Source organism: Staurois parvus, unplaced genomic scaffold (assembly GCF_062004578.1).
Source record: "Staurois parvus isolate SC_StPar_1 unplaced genomic scaffold, SC_StPar_1.0 ptg000449l, whole genome shotgun sequence".
Classification (NCBI taxonomy): Eukaryota; Metazoa; Chordata; class Amphibia; order Anura; family Ranidae; genus Staurois; species Staurois parvus.
The window spans coordinates 2,696,652-2,715,081 of NW_028318245.1; the positions used below are offsets into that span (position 1 = coordinate 2,696,652).

At 44.7% G+C, this 18,430-nt stretch overlaps 1 protein-coding gene across 1 annotated transcript; it reads right to left on the reverse strand.

The window, feature by feature from the left end:
• LOC149453309 (uncharacterized) lies at positions 1-12,876 on the reverse strand. The gene is made up of 8 exons (XM_089688198.1): positions 12,759-12,876; positions 12,578-12,669; positions 12,371-12,491; positions 12,055-12,254; positions 11,797-11,931; positions 11,623-11,697; positions 9,809-9,950; positions 1-2,490 (listed from the first exon to the last, which is right to left on the reverse strand). Exons 1-8 carry the CDS (start codon positions 12,838-12,840, stop codon positions 155-157), a joined length of 3,183 nt encoding a protein of 1,060 aa, XP_089544324.1. The 5' UTR covers positions 12,841-12,876; the 3' UTR covers positions 1-154.
• Between the last annotated feature and the right edge of the window lie 5,554 nt (positions 12,877-18,430).

The window sequence follows — 18,430 nt, forward strand, 5'->3', positions numbered from 1 at the left end:
TCCCCCCACCATCCACACTACATTCTCCGACAGCTCTGCTCCCCCCACCATCCACACTACATTCTCCGACAGCTCTCCTCCCCCCACCACCCACACTACACTGCATTTTCTGGTGTTTACCAAGATTACCTTTCATATAGAAAGATTTCCCACACTAAGAACATAAATATGGACACTCACTCATGTGAATTCTCTGGTGTTGTACAAGATTTCCTTTTCTAGTGAAAGATTTCCCACACTTGAAACATGAATAAGGATATTCACCCGTGTGAATTCTCTGATGTTCAATAAGACTATCTTTCCTAAGGAAGGATTTCCCGCACTCTGAACATGAATAAGGACGTTCACCCATGTGAATTCTCTGATGTTTAACAAGGACTCCTTTCTGAATGAAAGATTTCCCGCACTCTGAACATGAATAAGGACGTTCACCTGTGTGAATTCTCTGATGTTTAACAAGTCCTCTTTTATGAGTGAAGGATTTCCCGCACTCTGAACATGAATAAGGACGCTCACCCGTGTGAATTCTCTGATGTTTAATAAGGTCTCCTTTATGAGTGAAGGATTTCCCGCACTCTGAACATGAATAAGGACGCTCACCCGTATGAATTCTCTGATGAAAAACAAGGCCTCCTTTATGAGTGAAAGATTTCCCACACTCTGAACATGAGTAAGGATGCTCACCGGTGTGAATTCTTTGATGCTGAACAAGGACTCTTTTATGAGTGAAAGATTTCCCGCACTCTGAACATGAATAAGGACGCTCACCCGTGTGAATTCTCTGATGTTTAACAAGCTCTCCTTTACAAATAAAAGATTTCCTGCACTCTGAACATGAATAAGGACGTTCACCTGTGTGAATTCTCTGGTGTTTAACAAGGCCACCTTTATAGGTGAAAGATTTCCCGCACTCTGAACAACTATAAGGTCGTTTACCAGTGTGGATTCTCTGATGCAGGACAAGGTCTCCTTTATAAGAGAAAGATTTCCCGCACTCTGAACATGAATATGGATGCTCACCCGTGTGAATTTTTTGATGTTTAACAAGGTCTCCTTTATGAATGAAACATTTCCCACACTCTGAGCATGAATAAGGACGTTCACCCATATGAATTCTCTGGTGTTTAACAAGGCCACCTTTACAGGTGAAAGATTTCCCGCACTCTGAACAACTATAAGGTCGTTTACCAGTGTGGATTCTCTGATGCAGGACAAGGTCTCCTTTATAAGAGAAAGATTTCCCGCACTCTGAACATAAATAAGGACGCTCACCTGTGTGAATTCTCTGATGTTTAACAAGGTCTCCTTTCTGAGTGAAAGATTTCCCGCACTCTGAGCATGAATAAGGATGCTCACCTGTGTGAAATCTTTGATGCTGTACAAGGTTCCCTTTCTGAGTGAAAACTTTCCCGCACTGCAAACATGAAAAAGGATGCTCGCCAATGTGAATTCTCAGATGTTTAACCAGGTTTTCTTTATGACTGAAAGATTTCCCGCACTCTGAACACAAATAAGGATGCTCACCCGTGTGAACCCTCTGATGTTTAAGAAGGCCTGCTTTTTGAGTGAAAGATTTTTCGCACTCTGAACATGAATAAGGACGCTCCCCTGTGTGAACTCGCTGATGTCTAACAAGGCCTCCTTTCCGAAGAAAAGATTTCCTGCACTCTGAACATGAATAAGGACGCTCTCCTGTGTGTACTCTCTGATGCTTAAGAAGTTCTCCTTTTTGAGTGAAGGATTTCCCGCACTCTGAACATGAATAAGGACGCTCACCTGTGTGTATTCTTTGATGTCTAACAAGACGATTTTTCCTAAGAAAAGAATATCCGCACACTGAACATGAATAGGGACGCTCACCCTTGTGAATTTTATGATGTTGCATAAGTTCCTCTTTATGAGTGAAAGTTTTCCTGCACTGTGAACATGAATAAGGACGCTCACCCGTGTGAATTCTCTGATGCCTAAGAAAATTATCTTTCTTATGGAAAGATTTCCCGCACTCTGAACATGAATAGGGGCGCTCCCCCGTGTGAAATTTCTTGTGATGCACCAGGTTTCCTTTCTGGGTGAAAGATTTCCCGCACTCTGAACAAGAATAGGGGCGCTCACCCGTGTGAACTCTCTGGTGCTGAATTAAATTTCCTTTCTTATTGAAACATTTCCCGCACTCTGAACATGAGAATAGATTGTCCCCTCGGTGAGCTCCTTCATGGGGTGCGGAAGCTGTCTCGGGATTAGATGGATCTGTTGATCTCTCTGCAATGTGAGATCCTAAATGGACATTTGCACTCCTAGTATGTGATTGGTCAGAAGATTCCCCCTGATCAGAGGGATGCATTGATGTCTCCGGACAGGAAGGTCTGTGATGGATATTGGGTGTATTTGGATTCACTCCTGGAGAATCCTGTGTGATGGCATTATCTTCTGACTTCCAATCAGCAGGTAATAGAAGACGTCTCTCCGAGGAATTCCTGACATCAGCGCCATCTGATAGAGAGAAATGGGGAAAAAAAAGTAAAATGTCAGTTGTTCAAAAACCAGTAAAGTTTTAGCTTCTCCCCCAATCAGTGGAATAAATAGAAATGGCGATCTCACAGCTTGGCTCCTCCGAAAAAAATGTTCCCGCCGAATCCATCTATGATCTGCCGATTCTAATGGATAACTATGCCGGAGTCTTTAATATATATGGACTCCAACGTCAGCACCTTTCTACCAATGACATAAGCCGCCTCCACACACTCTCTTCCTGCCCACCGGGCACCATCACCCCTTCCTGACCATCGATCCAGGCAGCAGGCAGAGGCATAGCAAACAAAGGATAGGTCCAGGCGGCAGGCAGAGGCATAGTCAGCAAAACTTTCTTGATAATTTCTCTGCCTGGCTACCCTACTTTCTCTTCTCTGAACTCCCTGCTATCATTCTCAGAGATTTTAATATCCCCATTAATGTCAACAACCCGGCTACTTCCCAACTCTTCAACCTAACCTCATCTTTTGCATTAGCACAATGTATACAGTCCTCCACTCACTCTGATGGGAATACATTAGACCTTGTTTTCTCCAATCTTTGCACTCCCTACAACCTCACAAACACCCCCTTTCCTCTCTCTGATCACAATCTCATCACCTTCAGTCTCCTTGTCTTCAAACACCTATCTCTCCAAGCGGCAAACAATTAACCGCAGAAACCTTCACAACTTGAACCCTGCTCCTTTCCACTCTGCAACTGACCAACTCTATGGCAGAATCTCTCCCCTGTCCTGCCCTGACCTGGCCACTGCTGTCTACAACAGTTCGCTTTCATCCGCATTAGACTCACTTGCTCCTCTAACAACATGAAGCATCAGGCCCCGACCATTACAACCCTGGCAGACTGACCACACCAGAAATCTTAAACGACATAGTCGTGCGCTGGAGCGATTGTGTTGTAAAACCAAATCCCACTAAGCATTCACCCGATATAAATCTGCTTTCTTAAGATACAAGTCCTCCCTTCATGGTGCCAAACAAGTCTACTTTGTCACTCTTCTTAATACCTTGTCATCCAGTCCTCGTCGTCTCTTCTCTACTTTTAACTCTCTACTTTATCCACCTCCACCCAGTACCTCACTCACTGCTCACGAGATTGCAGATCATTTCAAATACAAGATAGACGCAATTCATAGGGGCATCGCCACTGCACAGACATCCATCCCACTTAGCATTTCTTATACTCAACACTTTCCTCTTTTGACCTTGCTACTACTGAAGAGGTCACTAAGGTTTTCTCAGAAGCCCGTCTCACTACCTGCCCCCTGGATCCTGTCCCCTCACAACTACTACGGTCACCCTCTTCTTCCATCCTATGCTCCCTCACTCACATCTTCAATCTCTCCCTCTCTACAGGTGCCTTCCCCTCCCCTCTAAAGCATGCACACATCACTCCCATACTTAAAAAGCCCTCCCTGGACCCCACCAACCTGAACAACTTAAGACCCATCTCCCTGCTGCCATTTACCTCTAAACTCCTAGAACGCTTAGTCTACAATTGCCTGAGCTCCCACCTCACCGACAACAACCTTCTCCACCCTTTACAGTCTGGCTTTCATTCACTACACTCCACTGAAAACTGCCCTACTAAAACTCACTAATGATCTACTAACAGCTAAAACCAATGGCCACTACTCCGTACTCATCCCAACCAATGGCCACTACTCCGTACTCATCCCAACCAATGGAGACTACTCGGTGCTCATCCCAACCAATGGCCACTACTCCGTGTCACAATCGCAAGATCGCCGCCACCAACGTGCGACAATCTCACAATCGCTGCCACCAATATGTCACGATCGCGGCGTCAGACCCCAGACCTTCTCACCGAACTCGTGACCGAAGGACTGGCCAATCCAAACTGCGATGTGATGTGCGTAACAATACCACGCCCAGCTGCACCCTGCACAAAGATTTTCCAGCTAATGGACTACATTCTATGTACCTGCAACCTGAGCGATTGTTACTGGGTCGGGTTAATTACGCAACTAACCCTCCATACTGCCACCACCTCCTTTTTGTACAGAGAAAGAGAAAACTCGCGTTATCAGTTATAACACTATAATGATTGAAATAATCGTCTGTATAAAACGGTCCGCAGACCGGTTATACAGAGGTTTAAACAAACAGTAGCTTCTCTTCCAAGGCAGGGATTCGTAAATTGCAATGAAGAACTATAGAAACAGTTCAACACTTTCAGAAAGAGAGATTCATTACTAAAAGGTTCAAACAGGTGCAATAAAATATTTACAGAGAAGATGTAACTAAGATATATATATATATATATATATATATATATAAATATACAGAGAACCATAGCACAGTAAAGAGATATCAGAGAGAGGTGAAAGGGTTGAAGTACTTGCCAAAGTCCTGGGTTTAGCAGATCCAAGTCAAAGCAGGAGGGTGCTTTGATCTCCCTATGTTACGATGGAAAAATGGGAGAATTCCTCAACTCAACCCCCTTAGGCTTGACAGCGTGCTTTAAAGTTTCCCAGCAGGGGGTGGTTCTGAAGTAAAAAAAACAATCCCCTGTTGAGGGAGGGATCGTCAGGCGGAACCCTAAACTGGAGCCAACATCTTTCATAATTCATATTCTGGTCCATAACTTTCCAGCTGCACAAGTGACATTCCACCCGCGGGTATATCATTATGCAGACAAGTCTGAGGATTAGATATGAATTATGAAATTATATGTTGCACGGTTCACAAGTTTTATGTTTCGGCTCCCCTGATGGTCCGAGATAATTCGAATGACCCATCAAACTGTTCGCCTGCTCCTAGCCAATCTGACGAGATATCTGGTTTTTATGTAAGTCTCTCATATTCCAAGATATGAAACAGGAAAAATTGATCTTTTAAAAATGTTATCTGGTGTGGGCTTCTTGGGAATGCCTTGAACTCTGGGGAAGGCTCAGTTATCTTTTTACGAGGTGTGAAATTACACAGGTTCTCAGGACAGTGGGACTCCAGCTCTCCTGAGGGGGGCTTTCTAGCTCTGGGCTCCCTGCTGCTCTAGCCTGCCAGTGACCCACAACCAGGTGTCATGGTGGTTGAACAGAAAGGAAGGGTGAGGATGAAGGAAAAAGATATTTTAGGACGGTTAATCTCTTTGCCAAGATGGAGGTTGAAGCCAAAATGGTTGAACCGCGTCCTTCTCTGATGCGCGCGTTTGCGACACTCCGTACTCATCCCAACCAATGGCCACTACACCATACTCATCCCAACCAATGGTCACTACTCCGTACTCTTACTACTTGACCTCTCTGCGGCTTTTGATACGGTTGACCATCCCTTCCTCCTCAAAAAACACCACTCTCTTGGCCTCAGAGACTCTGCTCTCTCCTGGTTCTCCTCCTACCTATCGCAGCGCTCCTTCAGTGTTCCCTATAACGCTTCCTCCTCCTCTTCACTCCTTTCTGTAGGGGTCCCTCAAGGTTCTGTCCTTGAGCCCTTTCTCTTCTCCATCTACACCTCCTCCCTTGGTCACTTGATAAACTCCCATGGCTTTAAGTACCATCTCTATGCTGCTGACATACAAATCTATCTTTCTACCCCTCACCTCACCCCTTCAGTCTCCTCTCACATTACTAACCTACTAAGTGACATATCGGCATGGATGTCACTCCACTTCCTCAAACTCAATCTTTCCAAAACCGAGCTCTTAGTATTCCCTCCAGCCCGTGCCCCCTCCCCTGACTTCTCCATCAAGATCAATAACACAATCATCAGTTCCTCCCTTCATGCCAGGGTACTAGGTGTAATCCTAGACTCCCATCTGTCCTTTCAGCCCAAATCCAATCACTGTCCAAATCTTGAAGACTTCACCACGGCAACATCTCCAAGATACGGCCGTTCTTAACCTCGGAAACCACTAAGCAACTTATTCACTCCCTTGTTATATCTCGCCTTGACTATTGCAACTCCCTCCTCATTAGCCGACCTCATCGCAGGCTATCCCCTCTTCAGTCTATCATGAATGCTGCTGCCAGGCTCATCCACCTTACTAATCGTTCTGTATCTGCCATCCCTCTCTCCCAATCTGTCCACTGACCTCCACTCAGTGTCCTCCACCCCTCTCTGCCAATCCCTCCACTGGTCTCCACTCAGTATCCTCCACCCCTCTCTGCCAATCCCTCCACTGGCCTCCACTCAGTGTCCTCCACCCCTCTCTGCCAATCCCTCCACTGGCTTCCCGTTGCCCAACGGATAAAATTCAAAACATTAACAATAACGTATAAAGCCATTTATAACTCTGTGTCAGGGATCGCGGCTCCGTGCTCCGCGATCGCGGCTCTGTCCCCCGCGCATGCGCATTGGCGGCAGATCGCGCCGGGACACAGGCACTAGGTCCCGGCGAGCCGCGGCTGACAGGACGCCGCGCATGCGCAGTAGGTGCCGGGGGCGCGCCTCAGGCGCCCAATGACAGCCGGGGGCGCGTTCTAGCCGGCCAATGACAGTGCAGGGCGCACTATTTAAAGATGCCCTGCACTGTCACAGATTGCCGCAAGGTCTTCCTGTGATCCCGAGTTCCTGTACCCGTCTAGTGACCCTGATTGACCCTGACTACGCTGCCTGCTTCTGTGATTGACCCGGATTGTCCTGACTATTCTGCCTGCTCCTGTGATTGACCCGGATTGTCCTGACTACTCTGCCTGCTCCTGCGTTTGACCCGGATTGCCCTGACCATTCTACGGATTGACTTCCCTGCTGACCCTGCGTGTGACCCGACTACTCTTCTCCTACCGATTCTGTACCCCGCTTACCCTCACGGGCCCACGATCCGTTACTACCCTGCTGGGGCCGCCATCCTCTTCATATCTGGCTCTCCCGGTACCTGTCCCCAAAGGTCTCCTCGGCCACTGGTGGGCCTGCTCGGAGGTCGTGACCTGGCCCGGGACTGTTTCAAGTCCATCCCCACCATCAGGGGCTCTGGTGAAAGCACAGCCCGGGCTTAGACCCCACGCTCTGAGTAGGTCTGTCAGTTGGCAGCCTGAGGCACCACCTGGCGGATCATAACACTCTGACCCAAATTACATCAACGATCTTGTCTCTAAATATCACCCAAACCGTACTCTCCGCTACTCGCAAGACCTCCTACTTTCTAGCTTCCTTGTCTCCTCCTCCCATGCTAGTCTCCAGGACTTCTCCAGAGCTTCCCCCATCCTCTGGAACGCTCTACCCCAATTTATCAGACTATCGCCTACTCTGCTCACTTTTAGGCAATCTCTGAAAACCTCTCTCTTCAGGGAAGCCTATCCTGGCCTCAGCTAATACTGGAATCTTATACTTTTCCAACCACTCCATCCCCCACAGTTACTACCTTTTGTACCACTAGCCCCTCCCTCCTAGATTGTAAGCTCCAAGGAGCAGGGCCTCATATCCCTCTTGTATTGAACTGTATTGTTGCTGTATTGTCTCCCGTTATATTGTAAAGCGCTGAGTAAACTGTTGGTGCTATATAAATCCTGTGTAAAAATAATAACAACAGGCAAAGGATCGGTCCAGGCGGCAGGCAGAGGCATAGTCAGCAAACAGGCATAGGATCGATCCAGGAGGCAGGCAGAGGCATAGACAGCAAACAGGCAAAGGATCGGTCCAGGCAGCAGGCAGAAATGTGGTCAATAAACAGGCCAAGGTTAGTACAGGCAGCAGGCTGAGGAAACACTGCACTGGTGTGGCGGTTATCAGGGACACCGTAACCCCCCCAAAGCACCTTGTCCCTATGTTGATGGGGACAAGGGTCTCTTCCCTACAACCCTGGGTGGTGGTTGTGGGGGTCTTTGGGAAGGGGGTCTTATTAGAATCTGGAAGCCGCAGATCCCGCCCTCCCATGTGAATAAATATGGGGTACACTCTACCTCTACTCATTCACCAAAATATTATTAAAAATGAGTAAAAACAAAAAACCTGGGTGACTCCACCCCTTATGATGTCATCAGCTCGGCATGCCCCTTGGTCATAATGTAAAAAGGGGGGCAGGGTCAGCCAATGATGTCAGTTGGTGGCCCCGCCCATTAGTTTATTTAGCGGCGGGAGGTGGAGGGAGCTATCAGTTGGCGGGAGCCAACGTTGGGTATTGACCTCTTCTTTTTTTTGTTTGTTTTGGTTGGAGGCTGGCATTCACCGCGATGTTGGATCTACTTTATTTATTTTTAAATAAAAGGACTTGTTTTTAACACTTTTTGGGTGAATGATTAGGGGTAAAGCATACCCCATTATTCATTCACATGAGGATCGGGGGGGCCTCCTTGATAAAAGGAGCTTCCAGATGCCAATAAGCCTGCAGACTCCCACAACCACCATGCAGTGTTGTAAGGAAGTGACCTATGTCCCCATCGATATGGGGGGAGCCCCACCTGCCACAAAAGTACCCCCCCATGTTGAGGGCATGTGGCCTGGCATGGTTCAGGAAGGGGGGGATGGGAAATGAGTGAGCACTCCCCCCTCCTCAACCATGCCATTTTCTGACCTTCCGGGGCTGCATAAGGGTCTGGTATGGATTTTGGGGGGGACCCCACGCCATTTTTTTTACTTTTGGCATGGGGTTCTCCTTAAAATCTATCCCAGACCTGAAGGGCAATGAGGGAAACTCCATATACGATGTGCTTAGCAGGAGGACTTCCTTTTAAAGTGATGTTTTTGGGGATGCATTCCCTGTGCCTGCTTGGAAAGGCCTATCCCTCTCGTATGCGGTCTTGGAGGACAATATTGGAAACAAATAATATCCACTGTGCTGGATACATACGAACTGTAAGTGGTTTTAAAATGTATATGTTGGTCTTTATACAAAAATATCAAATCTTTATTGTATGGATGAACACTAGATGAATTGTTGCCTCGGGGTAGGAATCTCCATAGGGCTGGGGTAGGCAACCTGAGAGCCGCAGGACTACAAGTTCCATCATGCCTCTGCAAGTCATAGCTGTAACTGTCAGTTTTGTAATCTTTGCAATGCCTCATGGGAAATGTAGTTCCACAACAGCTATAGAACCACAGGTTGCCTACCCCTGCCATAGGAGAATAGAGGGGAGTAAAAATTGTTCTGTCCCTCGTGGTCTGTCCAGACCCGGGCCATGGCATACCATGAGTATGAGAAATCGGATTGTAGGAAGCATGGGGTGGGGGGTGGAAATGTTAACCCTCGCAGCAACCCTTTTTTTTAGGCGAATACATATTCGACCTGCCTAGAGGATGATATGAAGATCTGATAATTTTCTAACATTTTTCCTCAAACTGAAACTGTGACCTATTTCTTCCATAGTGCATGTACTTACTTGTGTCAATAGGTGGAGACATTTCTTCCTGTTCACTTTTCAAAATCATCCGGACCTCCTCCATGGACGGCTGATCCCCCCCCACAGACGTCTCCACTTCTTCCTCTTTAACCTCAGATTTTATATTCATCCGTTCTTCACCCTAAACCCCAAAATAATAGAAAACATCTATTAACCACTTCCAGTCTGGCCACTTTCACCCCCTTCCTGTCCGGGCCAATTTTCAGCTTTCAGCGCTATCACACTTTGAATTACAATTCCACGGTCATGCAACACTGTACCCATGTGACATGTTTTAGCATTTTATTTTAGACAGATAAAGCTTTATTTTGGTGGTATTTATTCACCATTGGGATTTTTATTTTTTTGCTATATAAATGAAAAAGTCCAAAAATTTTGAAAAAAAGTTTTTTTCTTATAAAATTTTGCAAATAATATTTCATCAAATCTTGCCCAAAATTTATTCAGTTTTCTTTTTAGTAAAAAAAAATAACCCAAATTAGTTTATACCCATAAATTTATCATTTATAATTTTTTTAAAATTGTTTTACATTTTTAATTTTTTTATATTATGGTTTTTTTTTTTTTACATACTGTCACCCTAGCAGTACAGAGTCACCATGGTGACACTGTACTACTTGTGGGGGGTGATGAAGATTTTTTTTCTTTTACACTGATTGCTTTTACACCCATATAGGATGTAAAAGAAATAATGTCTCCTCTCTGGCTGCATTCCTGCAGCCATTGAGAAATGCTGTGTGAGCTGTGATTGGTCACAGCTTGTCACATGCTACAGGGCTGTTGTGAATAGCCCTGTACCATGTGATCATTCACAGATTTTCCACGTAGTAAGCAATGATGTCAGAATTGACATGCTTAGTACTCTGCATGTGGACACTGATTTGCCAATCAGTGATCACATGATTGGGACCTCGCACAGAAGTCCCGTACGACAAACGGTGTTCCACTGTGTCCAGAGGACACAGCGGGCACCGGATCGCAGTGCTGCATGCTCCCAGGGAGCATACACAGCTTGAAAATGCGGGTGCCGTTTATAAACAGCAAACGGACGGGAAGTGGTTGAAGTCAACTCTTAGCAGATATAAAAGATACAAATGACAGCAGCTTTCCGTTACCTACTACATCATAATATGTGGGTTTTTTTTTGATAAATGTAAGTAGTGCGAGTACCTGATTGTGACCCGGTATCAGGCTCTTGCAGTACCTGTACGTAAGAGCTCAGACTGGGAGAGAGAGAAGCAGAACAGTGAGCCAATCAGCTCTTATGAACTTCTAAAAAGGAACATACTGATAGGAGGGGAGAGCAGTGACAGAGAGATAAGCTCATCAGTCTGTTGCTTCTCCTTTCATTGTCCAGTCACAGGCTGGGGGATGGGCAACTTCTAAGGGAGATGCTGATAGCAGGAGAGGGCAGATAGAGATGACTTCATCAGTATCCCACTTCCCCTTTTTACTGTCCAGTCACAGGCTGGGGGAGGGACAAGACCGGCAGGTATTACTGAGCTGAAGCAGAGATAAATCAGGTATACTGCCCATTTCCTGTGTGCCAAGGAAGCCAGGGACCCACTGTCACACCCACCCCCCAGGGTGGGCTTACAGACACAAAGAACAGAACTGAATCATTCAGTATTCACTCCCTTCCCTGGAAGAACAGGGGTGGGGTAAAAAATAAAGGGTGCTCAGAGGAGCTAGAAACATCAGATATAGAAGGATTAAAACAAGAAACTACATAGATGAATGTCCTCTCATGGTTCAGAATATATATTTAGGTCTACATGACCTGTCCCACCTACTTGATCCTGGTGTGGGATGGTGTGATCCTCCTGTATGGAATCCCAGGAATACAGAGGACTGGGACATCTCTCACCCTAAACTCCAAAGATGATCAAATACATTTACAAAAAGGAGCAAGAGATTACATAGAAAAATATCATCTCACACAGTAGAGCTCTAATTGCTCCATCTACCTGATCATCGTGAGGGATGGTATGATCTTCCTGTGTGGAATACAGAGTTCCACCCTTCTCCATAGACTGCTGATCCCCAAACATCTCCTCTTCTTCCACTTTAACCTCAACTTTTATGTCTCTCAGTTCTTCACCCTAAACCCCAAATATGATAAAATGGATTTGTAAAAAGAAACAAGAGAGAACTAAGAAGAATATTATCTCAGAAGCGTAGAATTCTACAATGTATTTCAGTTCTAGTTGCTCAGTCCCACCTACCTGATGATGGTGAGGGATGGTGTGATCTTCCTGTGTGGAATCCCGGGAATACAGAGGACGGGGATATCTCTCTGGTGGGTTCCCATGACTGGATCCATCTACCTGATGATGGTGAGGGATGGTGTGATCTTCCTGTGTGGAATCCCGGGAATACAGAGGACGGGGATATCTCTCTGGTGGGTTCCCATGACTGGATCCATCTGTAGGAAACACAGACACTGACTGAATCCATTGTTTCTATGTGTTTATCAGATGATGGGGGATCTAGGTCGATCCTCCGTACTGCTCTCTCCTTTACAATAAAGTCTCCTCTTACCCGGTGATGTGAGGGGCGGCTGATTGTCCATCATGACGTCCTTGTAGAGATCCTTGTGTCCTAAATACTCCCACTCCTCCATGGAGAAATAGACAGTGACACCCTGACACCTTATAGGAACCTGACACACACAATGATACAGTCACCATCCAGACACATCCCTTGTCTGTTACTGGAGAATATCCCAGAATTCCCGGCACCGCTCACCTCTCCTGTCAGCAGATCAATGATCTTCTGGGTGACTTCTAGGATCTTCTTGCCAATGTTTCTCTTGGGTTTCAGGAAGTGAGGTGAAGGCACTGTGAAGGTTAAGCAGACTTTACCAGAGGAAAACTCTGCATTGAAAGAGCAACACAGTTATCATGTGACCTCCCAGAATCCTCCTCACCTCTCTGGTCAGGTCTGTGTTTTATTAAGAGCGATGATGGAGGAAGGGGACAGACATGACTATGGAGGAAGAGGACTGACATGACGGGGGGTACTGGGTGTAAATATGAAATAATATCTTATTACCGCCTGTGCTGCCACTTCCACCAATGTCTCCTCTTTGCTTCCTCCCAACTCACCCGGAACTTCCTTTTTAGACCCTCTACATCACTTCCTGTTCCTAAGTGACCTCACTTCCTGTTTGCGCCTGACAGCACTTCCTCCCCATTTTTGGGATGACTTCCTGTGTCAGTACAATCAGGCTCTTCCTGCCTCCGTGTTCTGCTCAATATATACAGTTAGGTCCATATATATTTGGACACAGGCACAATTTTAGTTTTTCAGGTATTGACCAAAACATATTCAAGCTCTAGTTCTATAATGGATATGGACTGAAAGTGATCACTCTCAGGTTTAATTTGAGGGTATGTACATCCAAATTGGAGGAAGGGTTTAGGAATTACAGCTCTTAAGAGTAGACATCCCCCTTTTTCAAGGGGCCAAAAGTAATTGGACAATTGAATCAAAAGCTGTTTCATGGCCAGGTGTGGGCTACTCCTTCGTTCTTTCTTCATCAATTAAGCAGGTAATAGGTCTGGAGATGATTCTAAGTGTGGTATTTGCATTTTAATCTATTGCTGTGAACCTACATCATGAGTTCAAAGGAGCTGTCCATGCAAGCGAAACAGGCCATTGAAAGGATTCAGAAATGAAACAAATCCATCAGAGAGATCGCAGTGACATTAGGAGCGGCCAAATCAACAGTTTGGTCCATTCTGAGGAAAGAAGAAAGCACTGGTGAGCTCAGCAACATAAAAAGGCATAGACGTCCATGGAAGACAACAGTGGTGGATGATTACAGGATCCTCTCCATGGTAAAGAAAAACCCATTCACACCATTCTTCCACTTTAACCTCAACTTTGATATCTCTCAGTTCTTCACTCTAAACCCCAAATATGATAGAACGGATTTGTAAAAGGAAAGAAGAGATGACAAAGAAGACCAGTCTTTGGTCATGTCCATAGGTTCCAGACTATGTGATTATTATAAGATAACAGGTTCTGGATCAATGGCTCTATATTTAGGATGTATCCGGTCTATAAACCAGAGGCTCTGGATGGACGGTTGGATAAGTGGCTCTATATTTAGGATGTTACCGGTCTATAAACCAGAGGCTCTGGATAGACGGTTTCATAAATGTTTCTATATTTAGGATCGGTCTATAAACCAGAGGCTCCGGATGGACGGTTGGATAAATGGTTCTATATTTAGGATGTATCCGGTCTGTAAACCAGAGACTCTGGATGGACGGTTGGATAAATGGCTCTATAATTAGGGTGCATCCGGTCTATAAACAATAGGGTTTGGATGGATAGTTGGATAAATGGTTCTGTATTTAGGACGTGTCCGGTCTATAAACCAGAGGCTCTGGATGGATGGTTGGATGAATGGCTCTATATTTAGGACGTATCCGATATATAAACCAGAGGCTCTGGATGGACAGTTGGATAAATGGTTCTATATTTAGGATGTATCCGGTCTATAAACCAGAGGCTCTGGATGGACGGTTGGATAAATGGTTCTATATTTAGGATGTATCCGGTCTATAAACCAGAGGCTCTGGATGGACAGTTGGATAAGTGGCTCTATATTTAGTATTGTAATTGGACAATTGAATCAAAAGCTGTTTCATGGCCAGGTGTGGGCTACTCCTTCATTCTTTCTTCATAAATTAAGCAGGTAAAAGGTCTGGAGATGATTCTAAGTGCGGCATTTGCATTTGTAATATATTGCTGTGAACCTACATCATGAGTTCAAAGGAGCTGTCCATGCAAGTGAAACAGGCCATTGAAAGGATTCAAAAACAAATCCATCAGAGAGATCACAGCAACATTAGGAGCAGCCAAATCAACAGTTTGGTCCATTCTGAGGAAAGAAGAAAGCACTGGTGAGCTCAGCAACATAAAAAGGCATGGATGTCCATGGAAGACAACAGTGGTGGATGATCACAGGATCCTCTCCATGGTAAAAAAAACCCATTCACACCCTTCTTCCACTTTAACCTCAACTTTGATATCTCTCAGTTCTTCAACCTAAACCCCAAATATGATAGAACGGATTTGTAAAAGGAAAGAAGAGATGACAAAGAAGACCAGTCTTTGGTCATGTCCATAGGTTCCAGACTATGTGATTTTTATAAGATAACAGGATCTGGATCAATGGCTCTATATTTAGGATGTATCCGGTCTATAAACCAGAGGCTCTGGATGGACGGTTGGATAAGTGGCTCTATATTTAGGATGTATCCGGTCTATAAACCAGAGACTCTGGATGGACAGTTGGATAAATGGTTCTATATTTAGGACGTATCCGGTCTATAAACCACAGGCTCTGGATGGACAGTTGGATATATGGTTCTATACTTAGGATGTATCCGGTCTATAAACCAGAGGCTCTGGATGGACGGATGGATAAATGGTTCTATATTTAGGATGTATCCGGTCTATAAACCAGAAGCTCTGGATGGACGGTTGAATAAAAGGTTCTATATTTAGGAAGTATCCGATCTATAAACCAGAGGCTCTAGATGGACAGTTGGATAAATGGTTCTATATTTAGGATGTATCAGGTCTATAAACCAGAGGCTCTGGAGTAAAAGATGGATAAATGGTTCTATATTTAGGATGTATCAGGTCTATAAACCAGAGGCTCTGGATGGACAGTTGGATAAATGGTTCTATATTTAGGACATATCCAGTCTATAAACCAGAGGCTCTGAAGTAAAAGATGGATAAATGGTTCCATATTAATGATGAATCCAGTCTATAAAGAGAGACTCTGGATGGACAGTTGGATAAATGGTTCTATATTTAGGGCATATCCAGTCTATAAACCAGAGGTTGTGGATGGACAGTTGGATAAATGTTTCTATATTTAGGATGTATCCTGTCTATAAACCAAAGGCTCTGGAGTAAAAGATGGATAAATGGTTCTATATTTAGGATGTATCCAGTCCATAAACCAGAGGCTCTGGATGGACAGTTGGATTAATGGTTCTATATTTATAATGTATCCAGTCTCTAAACCAGAGGCTCTGGATGGACAGTTGGATATATGGTTCTATACTTAGGATGTATCCGGTCTATAAACCAGAGGCTCTGGATGGACGGATGGATAAATGGTTCTATATTTAGGATGTATCCGGTCTATAAACCAGAAGCTCTGGATGGACGGTTGAATAAAAGGTTCTATATTTAGGAAGTATCCGATCTATAAACCAGAGGCTCTAGATGGACAGTTGGATAAATGGTTCTATATTTAGGATGTATCAGGTCTATAAACCAGAGGCTCTGGAGTAAAAGATGGATAAATGGTTCTATATTTAGGATGTATCAGGTCTATAAACCAGAGGCTCTGGATGGACAGTTGGATAAATGGTTCTATATTTAGGACATATCCAGTCTATAAACCAGAGGCTCTGAAGTAAAAGATGGATAAATGGTTCCATATTAATGATGAATCCAGTCTATAAAGAGAGACTCTGGATGGACAGTTGGATAAATGGTTCTATATTTAGGGCATATCCAGTCTATAAACCAGAGGTTGTGGATGGACAGTTGGATAAATGTTTCTATATTTAGGATGTATCCTGTCTATAAACCAAAGGCTCTGGAGTAAAAGATGGATAAATGGTTCTATATTTAGGATGTATCCAGTCCATAAACCAGAGGCTCTGGATGGACAGTTGGATTAATGGTTCTATATTTATAATGTATCCAGTCTCTAAACCAGAGGCTCTGGATGGACAGTTGGATAAATGGTTCTATATTTAGAATGTTTCCGGTCTATAAACCAGAGACTCAGGATAGACAGTTGGATAAATGGTTCTATATTTAGGATGTATCAGGTCTATAAACCAGAGGCTCTGGATGGACGGTTGGATAAATGGTTCTATATTTAGGATGTATCTGATCTATACACCAGAGGCTCTGGATGGACAGTTGGATAAATGGCTCTATATTTAGGATGTATCTGGTCTATAAACCAGAGGCTCTGGATGGAAAGCTGGATAAATGGTTCTATATTTAGGACATATGGACCCTGATTTACTATTGTGCCTAGGCGCATTTCCGTAGGCAAACGCCTGTTTTTTAGTGGCGACCGTCTACTTTTACCCTGCTAAGAGATTTACTAAAGAGAAGCATCAACAAGTAGACGCCAAATCGAATTTACTAATGAGACACAGACCAGGAATCAGACTCAAAAAAACAGACTTGCTAAGAGGCACGTCTAACACCATGAAAAATCACTGCAGAAACATGTTCACATTGAAATTTGCTTTGCCAAATATCAGGACTTCACTTTAAACAATATTTGCCATTTCAAAAAAAATGTAAAATGTGTTAAAAATAGTTTTTTTTAAGCAAGTCAACACAGTGAAAAACTAGACGCTTGTGCAGCATCTTTGGCTGATATAAATGCGCATGTGTGCGAACACATTTTAGACGTCCTCTGTGGGCGCTTGCTTTTTAGACGCTGCTCAATAGTAAATCTCTGGCTGGATTCCTCTGACAGCCGACACTCGGTCGTGTCTACCGTGTTTAACAAACAGCACTAAGCATATCTTTATGTATTCTAATTTGATTTCCTTAGCTCTATTGATTTTATTTTTGTTTCTTATCCTTTATAATTATTTCTGTAATGATTTTACTTATTTCGAAGGTCTAGATAATATTTATTTTGACAGTAATTTTTAAATTTTTGAATGTAAAAATTAAGGTCTGCAATAAAAAAAAATGCGTGGGGTCCCCCCTCCCATCCATACCAAGCCCTTCGGGTCTGGTATGGATATTAAGGGGGAACTCCACACCGAAATTTAAAAAAAAACAGCGTGGGGTTCCCCCTAAAATCCATACCAGACCCTTATCCAAGCATGCAGCCCAGCAGGTCAGGAAAGGGGGGGGACAAGCGAGCGCCCCCCCTCCTGAACCATACCAGGCCACATGCCCTCAACATGGGGGGGTGCTTTGGGGCAGGATGGCTCTCCCTCCAAAGCACCTTGTCCCCATGTTGATGGGGATAAGGGCCTCTTCCCCACAACCCTGTCCGGTGGTTGTGGGGGTCTGCGGGCGGGGGGCTTATCAGAATCTGGAAGCCCCCTTTAACAAGGGGACCCCCAGATCCCGGCCCCCCCCCTACGTGAATGAGTCTGCGGTACATGGTACCACAAAAAAAGCAAAAGTGTAGTGTAAAAAAAACACAGTACAGGGTCTTTGACAAGTCCTTTAATAAAAAAATGTCCCCCGAAGTAGATCCAACATCAATCACAGCGACCGGAAAAAAGAAAAAAAACAAAATCCGTTCCGCTCTCGACGAGGCTTACTAGCCTTATGCAGTGATCGAGGGTGACATTTCCTATATAGGTAAGCGGCGGGGCCAGCCGGGGACATCAAGCATGTGATCCCATCCCATGTGACATCAACGGGGCGGGGTCACTCGGGTGATGTCCCCGGCTTGCCCCGCCCCTTACCTATATAGGAAATGTCACCCTTGATCACTGCATAAGGCTAGTAAGCCTCATCGAGTGCGGAACAGTTTTTTTTTTTCTTTTTTCCGGTCGCCGTGATTGACAT